Below are 18,322 nucleotides of genomic sequence, written 5' to 3'. Positions count from 1 at the left end.
TTGTTATGCCAAAAGAATTTGTACTTAACTTACGAACTTCGTTGATATGTTTGAAGCAATTCGAACACTAGTAAATAATTGATGCTTAAACACATCATGTCTATGGTAAACTTGTGTAAACCTAAACACATCATATATAAAGCAAATTCAAAAACCTAACACATTATATATAAAACACATTGATTCTAAAACACATCAAAGACATACAAAAATAAACACATGCACATTTAGATAGTTTGATGCACTATAGCAGGTGACTATAAGCTTCCACTACAAATTGCTTGGGGATTCGTGTAAGACCTAGAGTTGTCTCCCAGTTCTTTACAGTTCAAGCACTTTTTTTTCTCTATACTCCTTGGTTTTCACCCTACGACAGTTTCCTTTTCTTCTGCTTTCGACCAGGTTGAAGTCTCACTAAGGGAGGTAACATTTTAATCTCATTCGAGGGACCGAGTGGCCAAAATTCCCTTAATGTAGTAGGTAGAATTGAGTTTGAGTATGTAGCTAAATATATTTCTTTAGTGAAATATCTCTCACAAAACTCATAAGGATCAAGATGCCTAAAGCTTAGAGCAGCAACACCATGTGTGCATGGAATTCCAAGGATACCCACGCACGACAACTATAGGTTCTTTTTTCAATGTTCACAACATAACTTCCATCATAGGTGTTGATTTGGAATTCAGAAATAGAGGATGGAATGACATTCACAAATCGAACATTTTCACGAGAAATGTCTAGAGCATCTTAACTTTTTTAACCATACGAGCACTACATTTTTCGACAAGTGCTATTTGATTAAAATAGAATTCAGCTATCTTTTGTTTTGTCATCTCCATCAAATACTAAACAGGCATAGCCTTCGATTGATGAATAACATTGTTTAGGCTTCCAAACATGTTGGTTGTTAGTGTAGAGTATCTTCTACTCGGAAAACAATAATTAGCCCACATATTTGTAAGAATTTTATTTATGCAAGCATATTGTTGAGAAAACTCTTATTTCACCTGCTCCATGAGGTAATTGAACTCTGTCTCCCTATAAGTTTATGCTGCTGCCCAAAACTTACTATACTAGGGAGAATCCTTTGGAGCATTTGGAAGGTTTTGGGAGAGATGCATCATACAATATCCATGATAAGCTTGAGAAAATGCATCATCCACTGCACAAATCAGCCACTTTTACCTCTCTAATAATATCGTCATATGCTCGAATGGTTCAATTGATACCCGAAGATGATATAAAAGACAGCCCTATGATTTAGTATTCTTAGCTTCGGCAACACAAAATGCTATTGGAAAATTTTGATTATTGGCATCCAAACTTGTCACAACAAGTAAGCAACCTCTATACTTGCTAGTTAAGAAAGTAGAGTGGATGCTGAGCAATGGCCGCAAGTGTGACTTGAATTAACACAAGCATGCACCAAAAGGCCAAAATACACGCTTAAAACGTCCACAATCAGCCCATTGAAGTTTAGTTACTATATCAAGATCCATCTTTTTAAGCTCACAAAGGTAACCTTGCAACCACTTGTAAGATTCCTCATAGCTGCTATAGATCTTTTCTATTGCCTTCCGTTTAGCGCGATATGCCTTATAGTAACCTACTGAAACACCATATTTTTTCTGCATTTCAACTTGAATCATCTTCGGAGTGTATGCTTTAGTACTCTTCAGGACCTACTCACGCACTTCATCACATATGAATAAACTTGTACATTACTTATGATCGCTCCCAGATATAACTCTACTGCATGCGTGTTGTCCAATAAGATACTTTATCTTGAATGTATCAACACTTGCTATCTTTATAGCCTTTATCTTCCATGGACATTCCTCTGAACTACATCGAGCAATAATCTTCTTAGGGTTAGTTTTAATAGGCTTTAATTCAAGTCTACGCTTGATAGCAAATAATTTCAGTGCTTTTGCAAACTCTAATGAGTTACAGAACATCTATCCTATAAATAGATCATCTAATGTGATATATTGTGCCACTTCAGCTTCAGGGATTTCTAAATGTTGTATATAAGATTCTACATAATCAATAGTACTTGAAATATGTTCATTATCACCATAAGGTTGGGCGCATAAGTTTGTCGGCACATCATTTTCATTAGTTGGAGATGGATCAATAGAATCAAAGATAGGAGTTCTTCTTGAAGATTGTGATCTATTTCCTCATTTAAAGATGAATCGATACAATCAATGATAGATAATTCTTCACCAAGATTCTCATTGTCGTCGTAGTAATCAATAACATTTGCTGTGACAATGTTACCAGGATCACGTATAGGAAAATTATGTTACGAACCGGCTTAATCTGATTCATAGTAGTTCTGCACTGGATTTGGGATCCGCAGGTGGAGGCACAAATTCCTAGGTATAGGATGGATGTGATGATAAAGTGGAGGTCGAGTAGTTGATGAAGGTGGTGGTTTAGGAATGTGGATGTGATAGATGGTTGAAAGCTATGATTGGCCTATAACTATAGTAAAAATCATACGAGAGATAGAGACGGTTAAGATAGAGAGATGAACAAGGAGAAGTAGGTCTGCCCTACGGAACTAGGGGGATTCGTGGCAGAGGGAGATTAGAAGTTAGATGAGACTGTGCTAACGAAAGAGGTGGCACTAGTTACTGAAGAGGGAGGAGGGAGATGTAGAGGCCTACGGCCTATTTGAGAGAGATGCTAGAGCAAAAGCCAATTAATCTTTTATCTCAAATATGCCTAAGATACAAGCTATAAGGCCCTATTTATAGAGATTAAATTAAAAAGTCTAAAATAAATTTAAGTAAATTAGTCTTCCTTATCTACTCGGATTAACCCTTTGTTTTGTCACAGATAGATCCCGAATCTAGAGAAGTTATCATACCAAAGTTGTAGATCTGAAGGTTGACGATCTTATCCAACTGGTTTGATGTTATTTCGATATCTGTAGAATATTCTGCAGATATTTTTTCGAAACTATAGAGAGCTGGATTTAGCTAATTAAATAAAATCCAAACATACTAAGACTTTGACTAAACCACATAAGAATAATAAATAAGATAACTAGACTTGATCTATCAAGCCCAATATCTTTGGAGGTGATCTGATCTACTCTGAATCATATCATTCCACCACGCTTCTGTTCACCTTGTCCTCAAGGTGAGAAGTAGTCATCCTCGTCTATGAAAAGATATCTCTTTAGTAACCTCGAAATTGCCTTCATGATGTTTTGTTGTGGTCTTTCTTGTGATCAGCGTCTAATCTGAGGAAGACATGCTCTAATACCAAAGTTGTAGATCTAGAGGTTGACGATCTTATTCAAGTAGTTTGATATTATTTCGATATCTATAGAATATTCTGTGAATATTTTCCCAAAACTATGAAGAGCTGGATTTAGTTAATTAAACAAAATTCTAACATACTAAGACTTTGACTAAACCACATAAGAATAATAAATAAGATAACTAAACTTGATCTATCAAGCCTAATGTCTTTCGAGGTGTTCCGATCTACTCTGAATCACATCAAATTAACCTCACTTCGGGTACATATTGTCCATTTAATATTAGGAAGAGATGATCCTCCCGCCCCTATCCAAATTAATATTGCTAGAATTTGGAACATTTGAAACAATAAGCGGCTGCTCATTCATGGAACTTTTCATATGGACTGTCCTAAAATAATATTAATAACATGATGATGTTAAATATTAAGGAAACCCGTAGCTAAATTATATTATTCGTAACTAAATTCGTAATTCAATTACGAAATTCATAACTAAATTTGTCGTACGATTACGAAATTCATAGTTCAATTATGAATTTAGCCACTATATTCGTAGTTTAATTACAAAATTCGTAGTTGAATTAATAGTTCAATTTCGAAATTCATAAGCTAAATTCGTAGTTCAATTGTAAAATTTATAGATAAATTCATACTTCAATTATAAAATTCGTAGTTGAACTAATAGTTCAATTTTGAAATTCGTAGCTATATTCGTAGTTCAATTACAAAATTCATAGCTAAATTCATACTTCAATTACCAAATTCGTAGTTGAACTAATAGTTCAATTTCGTAGCTAGATTTATAGTTTAATTGTAAAATTCATAGCTAAATGCGTACTTCAATTACGAAATTCATAGGTGAACTAATAGTTCAATTTCAAACTTCGTAGCTAAATTTGTAGTTCAATTGTAAAATTCATAGCTAAATTCGTATTTCAATTATGAAATCATAGTTGAACTAATAGTTCAATTTCAAAATTCGTAGCTAAATTTGTAGTTCAATTGCAAAATTTATAGCTAAATTCGTATTCCATTTATGAAATTTGTAGTTGAACTAATAGTTCAATTTTGAAATTCGTAGCTAAATTCATAGTTCAATTGCAAAATTCATAGCTAAATTCATAGTTCAATTACGAAATTTGTAGCTAAATTACGAATGTCATCTTTAAAGTACGTCATATGTTAATCAATAACGACTTTTATGTTCAATATCGTCATTAAAGTAGGCAAAAGTAATGTCCCTACATATGTTCAATATAATCACGAACATAAAAATATTAACTCACTTGGATAAATCCTTCTCTTTTCTCGTTGTAAAAATTTGTATAGCTCGACAAAATAACGGTGACAGATCATACATCTCTACAATATCACTATCTTCGAAGATATCGACAAATATATTATGGTTGTCCGAAGGGAATAGATACTTCAAAGAGACTTCAAACTCACCTAGAAGGATTCGCATTACTTTGAGAACTTCGACTTCAAATCTAACAAACTATATTATCTGCTTATACTTCTGTGAACGATACAACCGCCCTCATAGTGCAAAAATATCTTCTTATCGTCCAAAATAATAGCACCATTATAGTAAAACAAAATTCTCACATTACGGTCAGATAAATGCTCCATTCTTATGAATATAATGAAGATAAATTCCCAAATGCACAAATTAAAAGAAGAAGAAGAGGAAGAAGAAGAAGAAGCAGCTCATTCCGTTCCTACAATATCTAGTCAATCAACTTCACGTAAAAAATATTAATTTCTCTGTCTATTCTCTGTCTGCGGCATTTAATGCAATACTCAAGTACGAGAAGGGAAAAGTTGAAAGAAAATATGGAAAAAGCCTTAAGTGAAAGAGAAACCAAAAATAACCCTAGGCGTCAAAAATCAAGTGGGTTTTCGGTGTAAATAACCTAAAAAATAATATGCAAGGTTATATATCTATAAAAAAAATAATGACCTACTGGTAATATCTTTCATTCCTATTATACTCTTAAAGATTTTAAATCTTCATCATACAAATATTATAAGGGTTCCGAGAATATTCCTACTACGACTTGTTGCTGACTTTGGCATGAAGTATCACTGTATCGCTTGATCAGTCCAATATTGTGGTCAATATAAGCCAGCAGCATGTGAAGGGACTAGAAATTTCTATGTCCGTGGCAAGCAATCCCTCCTACTCGCTGCTGCTTCCTCCTCCTGGCCTCTACCATCCTTATATATTAAGTAGCAAAGGATAATTGCTATCACATACAACACATGGAGGTCGTAGAAGATATCGTTATCGTTGGTGCCGGTATAGCGGGTCTTGCAACAGCGCTAGGACTATATAGGTGTTTGTTTAAATGTCTCAACCAAATGGCTTCCACATATAGCACAATTAAACTGTATAGGTCTATGTGATTTTCTTATGATACTAAGCAATTGATGCAGGAAGGGAGTCCGGAGCTTGGTTTTGGAATCGTCAGGGGCGTTGCGGGCGTCAGGCTTTACCTTGACGACCTGGACAAATGCATGGAGAGCGCTCGATGCGCTCGGGGTGGGAGACTTCATCAGGCAGCAGCATGTTCTGATTCAAGGGTAAGCTTTGGATAGTATTTGTGAATGTTTAGACGAAATCGTTATGAGGATAAGGGCATACTAGCCATTGATAGTTAGAAGATAGAAACTTAACCTAGCATTCCCTATCAGCTTAAGATTTTGGGAGTAATTTACCAATTCATGAGTTTGAATACCACAGACTCACTGATAAAAGAGAGTTTGCCCATTTATTCAAGTCCATAGTAAAAGGTTTCATACTACCCCTTGATAGTAAGCATGAAAATTGACTGGTTTATCCGCACTTACTCTATGAGTTGAAAGTTTCTCTATGCCATTGGACAAGAATATTTCACGTCGTCTTGATCTTTAAAAGCATAAGTCGGAAATAACAATGAGATCAAAGCAGATGGTGATTATTCTGTCTTTAAGAGTTATTGTACTTGCACACAAATATGTCAGTTGACAGAAAATGTTTTATGCATATAACAAAGTTCTACTATTATATGCAGACTGCTAAATTGGCAGCATTTGGGATTATACAATTATCCCCTTTTCAATGGTTTAGCTTCAGCTACATATGAATTGCTTCTGTACCCCCAATGAAAATTAACATGATTGTATTCATATGGAGTCAACTTGCTATTGATCTTATATGGGTATAGCATGTATATAGTATCATAATTAAGAAGTGCTATCGACTATTTACTTTTTATTGCTGTCAGAACAAAGTTTGTTCCATGACTAAAGCGTCCGTTAGTTTGGATATTTTAGAAAAAAATATTGTTTGAGATTTTTCCTTTTGATAGCAGTTCTTACTCTCACAGTATACATGCTTGAGTTAATCTGAGAAAACCATGATACGATCTTTTTTCTACATTTTCTGCAGATTGGTAGTTTCCTCTGCATCTGGAGCTGTCACATCAGAATTGAGCTTTAAGAAACAAGAAAATTGGTGGGTTCATCAGACTTAACTTTAGGAAAAAAACTTCTCTACTGATGAGCACATGTAATAAGTGATGAACTTTGGTATGATTATCAAAAGACACTACACCAAAGTTCATCACATATTACATGTGCTCATCAGTAGAGAAGCAAAGCACCATTCACATTTAGCTCTACAATATCTTTGACAATAGACTGTACTCTTGATTTCTAGATCCTATGCTAATTATCATGCTGCTGTAATGCAGGAGCAAGCAAGAAGTCCGTTGTGTGAAGAGGAATGTGTTGCTAGAAACATTAGAAAGAGAACTACCATTAGGCACAATCAGATACTCTTCTAAGATTGTCTCAATTGAAGAAGATGGCACCATTAAGCTCTTACACTTAGCCGATGGCTCCATAATCAAAACCAAGGTACACTCTTGTAAAAGATTGTCTACCTTAGTTGTGAGATTAAAATTGTGCAAAAATTGTGCAAATTTCGGTTAAATATGCTATTTTATTTTTACAGGTCTTGATAGGATGTGATGGGGTTAATTCACTGGTAGCAAATTGGTTAGGGCTAAAGAAACCGGCCTATTCAGGGCGTTCTGCTACCAGAGGTCTTGCTGAGTTCTCATCTGGCCACGATTTCAAACCAGAATTGTTACAATTTGTCGGTGAAGGCTATCGTTCCGGTTTGTTACCATGTTCTGATACAAGTGCTTACTGGTGTTTCACTTGGATTCCCTCACCACAAGGTAAAACTGCATGCATCCATATGTCTGTAGATGTACTTGTGTATGTGTAGGTTGGAGTTCTATTACTTGTTATCTAAAATTCCATAAAGAAGCTAATCCTCTAGGTAATGTAAAAATTCTTGGGCATTTAAATACGTAAGAGTGAGAATAATTGAGTCGTAATTTTCCACTTGCAAAGTCTTATAACATAGGTATATTGAGCAAGCTTAAGGGCTCATTTGAGCACAAACAGTGGAAAACCTAAAATAAACTTCAGACAAGCTTATGTACCAACTGTATGCACCAAAATATGAAATCTTCTAGATTAGAACTTTGTTCATGTGTTAACATTATTGATTATTCAATCAAATTAGAATAATGATGGATTAAGCTGATAGCTAGTTGCTAATCATAATGGTGTAAAGCATACATCAAAGACTTGCTAAGTTAATGTGACCTGGCTCTGCCAGTTTGACCTAGTGAAATTTTGAAATGTCTATAATTTCTTATATAGTAAAACTCAGATATGTGCACAAGTCAATTTCAACTTGGTTCAAGTCAAGCTCGCAAGATCTGATGCAGGTGAAATTGTGCCAATTTTAGTCTTGTATCTTATAAGGTTGGCCTCATATTATCTTAGCTCACTTAGCCTATAGGCTTTCATCTATCTGGGAAAAAAAAGTTGTCTTATAATCTTACCTCCCCTAAATCTTATATATATCTATATATATAGAACTCAAAGAAAAATTCACTTTATTTCACTTTATACAATCATGTGCATATACATTAAAACTTTTATCTAGTTCACTAAGTTAAGTTCAATAGTAGCTCCACTGAAATAATTTTATATTATAATCTTCTAAAGTCGTACCATTTTTTCTTTTGCAGAAAAGGAGTTAGAGGAAAGTGCAACCAAGATGAAACAGTATGTTCTAAGCAAGCTCACAAATGTCCCTAAAGAAGTAAAGGAAGCAATTGAGATCAGTGAGATTGGTGAAGTGGTCTCATCTCCATTAAGATACAGGCCACCCTTCTCTTTGCTATGGGGAAATATCACCAAAAGAAACATTTGCGTCGCGGGAGACGCCCTCCACCCCATGACACCAGAGATAGGTCAAGGAGGTTGCTCAGCACTTGAAGATAGTATCATTTTAGCTAAGTGTCTAAGTGAAGCTATCTTAGATGACCACAAAGGAGCCCAAGATGAGTATGACAGGATTAAGCAAGGGTTGGATAAGTATGCCAAGAATAGGAGGTGGAGGAGCTTTCAACTTGTTGCAACAGCTTATGTTGTGGGGTTTATACAGCAAAGTAATGGAGTGGTCATAAGTTTTCTAAGAGATAAGTTGTTGTCCGGACTGATGTCTAAGATGCTGCTTAACATATCTAATTATGATTGCGGAAAGCTTTGATCAGTTCAGTTTGAGGGTAAAATATTGTAATGTATGTTATAGCACTAGTCTAGCATGTTGATGCTATTTTATGGTAGGGATTAGTAACTAAATAATTGCAACCTTATAGTTGATTGCTTGATATGTGGTTTACTGACAATTATATTCCATCGTTCATTTTTTGCTTTCGAGACGACGAGGGAAGGGCATCTGAGACCAAGCCGGCTACGGCGAAGCAGCTTATCCTCCTCAAAATTCTCTGAAATATGGTGTGTGAGATCATCAGGTGTTTATTCTTCTAAACTATATCTTCAGTAAATGAAGTTATTGCTACAAATAAGAGTGAGTTTGGGGTGAAAATGATACGGAATATAGATTCTTCTCTCTTTTGTAATTTTTTCAGCTAGTTTTATAATGACATGATTTAAAGAATATTATTTGAACTTATAATTCAAAAATAATAGTTTTGATGATTTTATAAAACGAAAACATCTAACCTTTATTTTTGTTATCATTAACACTCTATTATATAGGTATTTATTGTTTAACCCTCTATTTTACTTTTTATGTAATGACCGTAGTACTCCGGAACGTGCCAAAGAGTATTTTCAGTATTTTCAATATTTTGTTTTCTGACATTAACATAATAATATTTATTTTGACAACTTATGTCGTCGGGTCGATATACGGGTGCAAAGACACGACATCATTGTGGACTTGTATCCTTAGCGTTGCGAGAAGCGGATATTGTCCTTGGCACTTAGTGGTTGTAGAGCTTGGGACCCGTCACATTTAATTTTCAAAGTATGTGGATGAAATTTAAGCAATGAAATAAAGAGGTGTAGCTTGATGGTGTTCGATTCCCGCCGATTCCAGTGATGCAGTCGATGGTAGGGCCGCCTTGTGCGAGAGATTGGGCCTATCTTCTTCAGTTAGGAACAGCAAGAGATGAGCCTCAAATGAGTCTAGGTACTATAATTTATTTGTCTAATTTATTAGATAAATTTGCTAGACTGTTTGAGGAACCAAAGGAATTGTTGCCAAGGCGAACAGCGGACCATCGCATAGAGATTGTGCCCGGGGCTGCACCGGCGAATGTGAGACTGTATCAGTATCCACATGTGGAGAAGAAAGTTATCTCCAAGATGGTGGCCGAGATGTTGGAGCAAGGCCTTATACAATCAAGTCATAGTTTTTACTTATCGCCCGTGTTATTGGTGTAGAAGAAGGATGGGTCATGGTATTTTTGTGTCGACTACCGGGCACTAAATGCTATCACTGTCAAGGATCGGAATCCTATTCTGAACATAGAGGAGTTGTTAGACGAGTTTACACGGAACGACCATATTTAGCAAACTTGACTTGAGGGATGGGTACCATCAAATGGAGCATTGTTGGCATTTAGAGGATGTACTGAATTTGTTGAAGCAAAATTAACTAAAGATTAAGAAGTCCAAGTGCATATTGGGAGTACCACAAGTGGAGTATTTAGGCCACATCATAGCATATGAAGGAGTGGCGGTGGATCCTTAAAAGGTAGCGTGCATGATAGCTTCGCCGATCCCTACTTCCACTACAGGATTACACGGCTTCTTGGGGCTGACCAGGTATTATCGTCGCTTCATCGCTAGGTATGGCAAGATTGTCGCTCCTCTCACTTCTTTGCTGAGGAAGGACTCTTTTAGATAGACAGAGGAAGCCACTACAGCCTTTGAAAAATTAAAAACAGTAATGACAATGATGCCCGTTCTAGCTCTACCGGACTTCACCAAAGAGTTCGTTGTGAAATGCGATGCATCGGGAGTTGACATAGGAGTTGTACTAATGCAAAGAGGACATCCCATAGCCTTTCTTAGCAAGGTTTTATCACAGAAATCCCAACAATTATCGACCTATGAGAGGGAGATGTTGACAATCCTACATGTGATGACAAAGTGGAGGCCTTATTTGATCAATAGGCGATTTATTATTCGAACTAATCAAAAGAGTCTTCCATACTTTATGGGGTAGCGAATTCACACTCTAGCACAACAGAGATGGGTCACAAAATTGCTGGCGTATGATTATGAAATTCAGTACAAAAAGGGGATGGAAAATAGAGCGACATATTCACTATCTTCTCCCACTTTTTCTTTCCTTGATGAGTTGAGGTATGCATGTACATCAGACCCAAATGTTATGAAGTTGTTATAGGAGGTATTTGATGATTCGGAGCGCTATCCAGAGTAGGAGAACCGAGGTGATTTGCTGCTGGATCGTGGGTGCATTCGAGTGCCCACAAATGATGGATTGCGGCAAAAATTATTGGAGCACTTCCACCAAACTCCAGAGGCTGGTCATGAGGGTGTCTTTAGGACTTGTAGGAGGATATCACATGGCTGCACCTGGCAAGGACTAAGGCGAGATGTGAGGAGTTTTGTCCGTGCTTGCAAAGTTTGTCAAATGGCGAAGGCAACCACATTGGGACCGGTCGGATTACTTCAGTCTCTATCAATACCAGATCGTGTTTGGGAAGACATTTCTATGGATTTCATAGAAGGTCTTCCACTAGTATGTGGCTACTATGTTATTTTTGTGGTGGTTGATAAATTGAGCAAGTATGCACACTTTTCTGCATTGTCACATCCATTCTCAGTCAAGTCGGTGGTTAAAATTTTTGTGAGAGATGTTGCTAGGTTGCATGCCATGCCACGCACGATTGTATCAGATCGTGATCTTATATTTGTGAGCAACTTTTGGATTGAGTTTTTCAGATTACAGGGGACTCGATTGAACTTCAGCTCAGCCTACCATCCACAGACGGACGACTAAACCGAGGTGGTCAATCAAGGCATTGAGCAGTATTTGCGATGCTTTATGGGAGAGATGCCGAGACGATAGTTGGAGTTCTTACTGTAGGCAGAGTGGTAATTGTTATTTTGGCTTGTTGGCTAGCCTTTATAAAGGTGTGGATGGCAACGAAACTCATTATGATGAATGAATATTGGTTACTATCCTCCTCTATCCTCTCTCTAGTCTCTCTACCATAATCTCCCTCCTCCCTCTTCACCAACCAGCCACCTCTACCATTGGCAAGGTCTCATCTATCTTCTAACCTCCCTCGTCTTTCGAGTCCTCCCTCCTCCTCGGGATCTCGACCACTTCTCCCCCTTCATCCTTATCCCTCAAAGTACATCAACCATCTATCCTCATGATACACTTAGTTAGGATCTTTTCTTATTGCATTAGTTGTTTATTTTTATCAAAATAAAAATCTTGTAAGTCGCGTTCGAATGCAGGAGCGGTCGCGTTTGAACGTAGGAGGGGTCGCGTTTGAACGTAGGAGGGTTCGCGTTCGAACGCCCTTATGAACACCTGCATCAGGTTCACAAATACAGAGAACGCATATTGTGCGTTTGAACGAGGTCGGGCGTGTTCAAACGCCCGCATTCGAACGCCTTCATTGCATTCTAACATACAGAGAACGCCTTTTGTGCGTTCGAATGCAATCAGGCGCGTTCGAACACGATCGGTGGGAATCCTCTAGAATTAGAGTTACTTATTATTTTAGGACTTGTTGGCTAGCCTATCTATATGTGTGGATGGTAGCCAAATTCATAATGCTATTGGATTATTGATTTCTTGCCTCTCTATTATCTATCTACCATAATCTCCCTCCTCCCTCTTTACCATCCTTCCACCTCTACCGTTGGCAAGGTTTCTCCTAACTTCTAATCTTTCTCGACTGTCAAGCCACCCCTCTTCTTTGTGATCTTGACTACTTTGTTCCCTTCGTTTATATCCCTTAATCACATCCACAATCCACCTTCATCTCCATACCCTTCCATAACCCTAACATCCAGTCCACCCGTCACCACCACCATCACCCACGTTATTCCATATTCTTGTTCTAGTTGCATTTCGAATCTGTGAAGGGCATAAATATGAAAGTTATAGATCAAGAAGTTATGAATCTAACCCACTTAGGTTCATAATTTTTTGACTACCAGAGAATATTTGACAAATATTTTCCCACGATTATGCGGACTAATTCTTGTAATACATCCAGATCTTAAAGGAATCGTTGCGTAGCCTATCTTTGGTTTGAGAACCTATCAAATTGGTATAAGAGCCTATCAATCTGATATCAGAGCAGGCAAACCTCAGACCTCCATTAATGGTTAAAATAAGGAAGATGACATCAACAAGGAGACCTATGGAGAGCACACCGACAAATGAAGACTCAATCCATGATGACCCTAATCGTGAGGCCGATTCCTTTGGAGCGACCACGGTAAGATCGACTCAACCAACGTCCATGGGTGTGAATATGGGCTTGGTGGATAAACTTAGGGACATGTTCCAAACATTGATGCATAGAGTTGACACAATTCAAAAGGATCACAATGATTTCAAGAAATATGTCATGAACCGATTGGGTTCGTCATCTCCTTGACGATGATCGGAGTTTCAAGAAGGACCAGCAGTGGGACCTCATCAAACTGATACCCCACAGGTCCAGGTGCGTCATGTGAGTGTTAACGATCCCCTCTTACTTATGCCTACACATCATCCCCCACCTCCATTACAAAATCCAAGACCGGCGGTGGTGGAACTCGAGAGGCATGCGATATCGGTGCGCTTCGTCGATAAGTAGGATTGGCACTTTGAGGATGAGGTTGATCCCTTTGGAGATAGTGATAGACGTGCTCGAGGATTTAGAGAAGGTGATCAACATGCACAAAGGTTCATACTTGAACCAAGGTTGTCTCGAGTATGGATACACTTTAGGGGTGTCTTTGTCTCTTGTTTTAGTGTTTAATTCTTAAAAAAGTAAGATTTCTATATGTCGTGTTTGAACGTGGTTGGAGTGCGTTCGAACGCGGTTGTGAATGCCTGCATCACGTTCGCAAATCCAGAAAAGTGAGAAATAAGTGCATTCGAACGTGATCGGGCGTGTCCAAACACGGTCGGCGAAAATGCACTGTTCATGATTAATTTTGAAATGTTGGTTAGCCTCTAAAGGTGTGAATGGGAACCATGGAGTCATTATTGATGAATTGAGTTTTTTCCTTGCCTCCTTTGTCTTCTTCGCTCCCCAGCGACGCCGCTTCTAACCTCCCTCGATAGGCCAATCACCCTAGTCCCTTAGGAGTAGCCATCTCCTCCCCCTTCTTCCAATCTATCCAATACTTGCCCTAACCCTTCCATCAACGATAACCCTTCCACCATTACTTTTCACTAGTGCCACCCCATTAACGTCGGTCCACCACCAATAACCAACATCTAGGATCTCGTGCCTCCATCCACGGATCCTAATCAGATGCCTAATGTTCGTCCACTAAATTGACGATATCTCGAGATCCCTACATCCGATTTGCCTGAAACTTAATTTATTGGAAAGCTCTTTTCCAGAACTACCCCTTCAGCTCCTTTTTTAAATCCTCCCAAGTATTGACATAACAAAAGTTCATGTCGATCCAACAGCGGTATTTTTCGGAATCTATTTACAAATTTCCATGCCAGATCCACTCCAGATCTGAAAATCGGAAGAGATCGAACCACCGTTCCTCGGATACGCGCTTCCTATGAAAACAATCAAAGCCATGGCTGCACGGGGAGATGATGAAGAAGAGATTCTCCCAATAGAGGATGGGGAAACGGTTATGGGGACTTCCACCCGTGGAACCGCCCGATCTAATCGGAATACGAAAGAACCTAGTGTTCAAGTCGTGTTGGGGTCTCTTTCTGAACAAATGGCAATCAACAACTAGATGATGACGGAGATGATGTGAGAATTATGGATGACAAGGGAAGCCATGGTGAACGGGAATGCACCATCGACCCCACGACGCGAGTCCAGTCCCATGAACCCACTGCCACGGTTTAGAATTTGCAACCACAAGAGCAAGCAAGGATGGTTCCACCAGGCCCAGTTGCAGGTGAACCCATCTGATGAGCGAACCACTATAGAGATCACCTTGGAGATCAAGATCCATGGACGGGGCAATACGACCTAGAACCATGGCGAGTTAATCAAAACTGAATGGGGGATCATCAATCATTCATGGTGCATCCTCCTCCGGTTAGACAAGGACTTGGACATGATCCGGAATGAGACAACGACATCCGTGGACAAATCGTGCATCTCGAATTCCCCAAGTTCAAAGGTGGCGATCCAATCGATTGGTTGTATAAGGTGGAGAAATTCTTCGCATACCAAGGTACAGCGGAAGAATACAAGGTGACACTTGCGGGCTTCCACCTTGAAGATGCAGTGCTTCATTGGTTTCGAATAACCAATGCCAATGAGGCTATCGAAACTTGGGCTAAATTTTGTGTCGATATCACGCGGTGATTTGGAGTGTTGGGGTATGAAAACTTCGATGCTCTCCTCTCAAAGACGGTGCAATAGACCACGGTTAGGGCATACTAAAAAGAGTTTGAGAGGATAATTAGCCGATGTCAACCACCATGGACGGATCAGCAACTTCGTAGCACCTTCATCTCCGAGCTGCAGGGAGACATACAAGCCGACGTGAGGGCTTTAAGGCCTAGAACTTTAAAGGAGGTCTTCGAAGATGCGATGCTCATGGAAGAAAAACACAGGGCCATTAAGTTACACCTGAAATAGAATTGGATGAGTCAAGAAAGTCGCAATCAAGCAGAATTAACCATAGCGGTGGGAAATATTACTGATGTACCGGGGATTGATGCTGCAATGGTGCCTCCTCGAGCACCCTTGAAGCCATCCCAAGATGTGAAGTATGCACCTAGAGGTCTGGGACGAGCACTCACACTTGCTCAAATGGAGGATGAAGGGCCAAAGGCCTATGCTTTCGTTGTGATGAGAAGTTTGTACCTGGATATCGCTGTGCTAAACTAATGGGATCAGTGATGCTAATAGATGGATTGGAGGATGTGGAGGATGTGGAGGATGAGTTTGTAGCTAAAGATGAAGATGTGGCTGGACATCAAGGAGAAGTAGTTGAGGAGCAAAGTGTGGAGGACATGATAGTCGAAATCTCCCTCCACGCCTATTCAGGGATAGCTGCGCCAAAGACCTTGCGGGTGAACGGTGTAATCAAGACAACCATAGTGAGAATCTTGATCGACACCGGGTCCACCCACAACTTCATTGACAAGAGGCTCCTTAGGAAGATTGGGCTTGAGTCGAAACCCATGGAAGGGTTCGATGTGACGATTGAAGATGGCACCATATTGCGGGCAGATTTTATTTGTGGAGGTGTGGAGTTGGAGGTGCAAGGCCAATGGTTCACTTCGGACCTTTATTGTAACAACCCAATTAAAAAAAAACTGGTTCCATGGCATGACGTGGCCGGCCACAATGTAGCCGGCCTCGTGCCATGCAGTGGCTGGAGGGGAGCATGCCATGCCCTCCTCGCATCGCCGCAGCTAACCGGCTGCAGCCAGCTGGCCGCGGCGGGCCCTAGCGCCGCCGCGACCACCGCCAAGACCCCCCCACCGCCTTCCCTCTCTCTCTTTAAATATCTTTTTCTCTCTCTCTCTCTCTCTCGATCCTCTCTCTTGCTAAGGCCGGTCGCCGCCGTCGCCACCTCCATGAGCGCCGGTGAGCTCTTTCTCCCTCTTTCTCTCTTCTTCTCTCTTCTTCTCTCTCCCTCTAACTATCCCACTCTCTCTCTTTCTCTCTTTCTCTTTTTCTTACTTTGGGCGCGGGCTCGTCGGAGCCGAGCCGCCAGCGAGAGGCCGGCAGCTGGCTGGCCACCAGCTGCCGGTGCCCTCCCCGCCGACCCGGTTCCGCAGTTCCCTCCCCTCCTCTCTTTCTTCTCTTCTTCTCTTCTCTTTTCTTCTTCTTCTTCCTTCTTTCTTCTTCCTTTCTTCTTCTTCTTCCTCAATCGCTTCTCCTCCTCTTATTTTCTACAACAGTGCTAGGCTCAGCCTAGCACTGTAGCAGAGATCCTTTACCATTTTAATTTTATTATTTATTTATTTATGTATTTCTGTCTTAATTAATACAAATAGATTTAGACATTATTTATTTTAATAATAATACACATTCATCATTATGATTATTATTAATTAAAGTTTATTGATGATTAATTAAGTTATAAACTATTACACATAAATATAGGTAATACTTATATTTATTTATTTACTTATATGTATATTAGATTAATAGATAGATTTGTAAATTAAAATTATTAGATTTATATTCTAATATTCTTATCATATACATTTTAAGTAATTCTAATAATTTATTATACATTATTATTTTGTAACAAATAAGATAATGACTACATAGTCCCAAATTAATCAAGATATAATTTAATTATAATTAGGTTTTTATCTATATTTATATTTTATTTATAATAAAAATCTAGCCAATTATAAAATTAAGTAGAAATTCTAAAATCTAATAAATCATCATATTTTACTCGAAAGGAATATAATGGGATAAACAACTAACTTTATGCTACTTAAAGATTTTCAGATCCCGAACCCCTTATTTGAGACCCCGTGGACCTTGCTAGCGAGAAGTGTCACACGGTTGATGGGCGGATGTAAGGGATACGTGGTCTGTATCTTCGGATCAGGGTGAGTAGTCTGATCCCCTAGATCCCTTTCTCAAATTAGGTTATATTATATCTTATGTACACGCATGTTTTGACCTCTAGCATGATTATATGATTTTATCTAGAGATGATTACAATCGAGCGTATTTTATCATGCATTCGATTATGCTGATTTGGGATATGAGTATATTGGTGATATATATAGAGATGATTAGAGACGATCTACTGTTATGATTGTTTACCGAGTTGATATGTAGCATGAGTATGCATGTAATAGATTAGCATGAGTATGCATGTGTTGACGATAGAGTTAGAGATTACATTGCACTATTTTCTCTTGATTTCTATTCCACCTAAATTCCTGTTATGCATTGACTTGTTATCGTACAGGATATATGCATATGATCTGTCATTTAGAAGGAAAGCATGAAATGTGATTGATAGGATAGTTGATAGAAAGCGTGAGGATGCCTGAGTAGGCGCCAGGGTTAGGGGTGCCTGGAGTGATGATTATGGTCGCTAATATGCGATATCTCGTGGCCCATGTCCGAGGTTAGTTGAGTCTGTGCGCACAGACAATCGGACACATGTCGTTCGCCAGGGCATATGTGGCGAGTTATCGTCACGAGGTTTCTATCAACTATGTGGGGTGCCCGGTCTGGATGGATGTTGATACCCTTAGCGGATGCAGGGTATGGTTATATTTGAGATACTCCTTACGGATGGCAGAGTATGCTCGGAGCCTTTGGGCATGATGTTGAGACCGGGTACCGGGTGTTGACTGTGCACAGTGGTCTAGTATGATGATATTATACCGAGATGTCGGTGATGATCGTGATGTTAAGAAATGCATATGATTTCATTATTATCTAACATACCTAATTATTGAGTGGTCAATATACATCATATA

At 38.9% G+C, this 18,322-nt stretch overlaps 1 protein-coding gene and 1 long non-coding RNA gene across 2 annotated transcripts; both read left to right on the top strand.

The window, feature by feature from the left end:
* The first annotated feature begins 5,341 nt into the window (after positions 1 to 5,341).
* On the top strand, positions 5,342 to 9,020 carry LOC140783600 (monooxygenase 2-like). Its single transcript, XM_073130540.1, has 6 exons — positions 5,342 to 5,618; positions 5,719 to 5,865; positions 6,713 to 6,778; positions 7,017 to 7,182; positions 7,280 to 7,508; positions 8,376 to 9,020. Exons 1-6 carry the CDS (start codon positions 5,545 to 5,547, stop codon positions 8,897 to 8,899), a joined length of 1,206 nt encoding a protein of 401 aa, XP_072986641.1. The 5' UTR covers positions 5,342 to 5,544; the 3' UTR covers positions 8,900 to 9,020.
* Positions 9,021 to 9,307: 287 nt separating this feature from the next.
* Positions 9,308 to 10,326, top strand: LOC140783602 (uncharacterized). Its single transcript, XR_012108156.1, has 2 exons — positions 9,308 to 9,847; positions 9,924 to 10,326. It is a non-coding gene; the product is annotated as an uncharacterized lncRNA (long non-coding RNA).
* Positions 10,327 to 18,322: the final 7,996 nt, after the last annotated feature.

Source organism: Typha latifolia, chromosome 3 (genome assembly GCF_019914945.1).
Source record: "Typha latifolia isolate L0001 chromosome 3, TyphaL0001v2, whole genome shotgun sequence".
NCBI lineage: Eukaryota > Viridiplantae > Streptophyta > Magnoliopsida > Poales > Typhaceae > Typha > Typha latifolia.
This window is presented reverse-complemented; position numbering and strand designations above follow the sequence as displayed.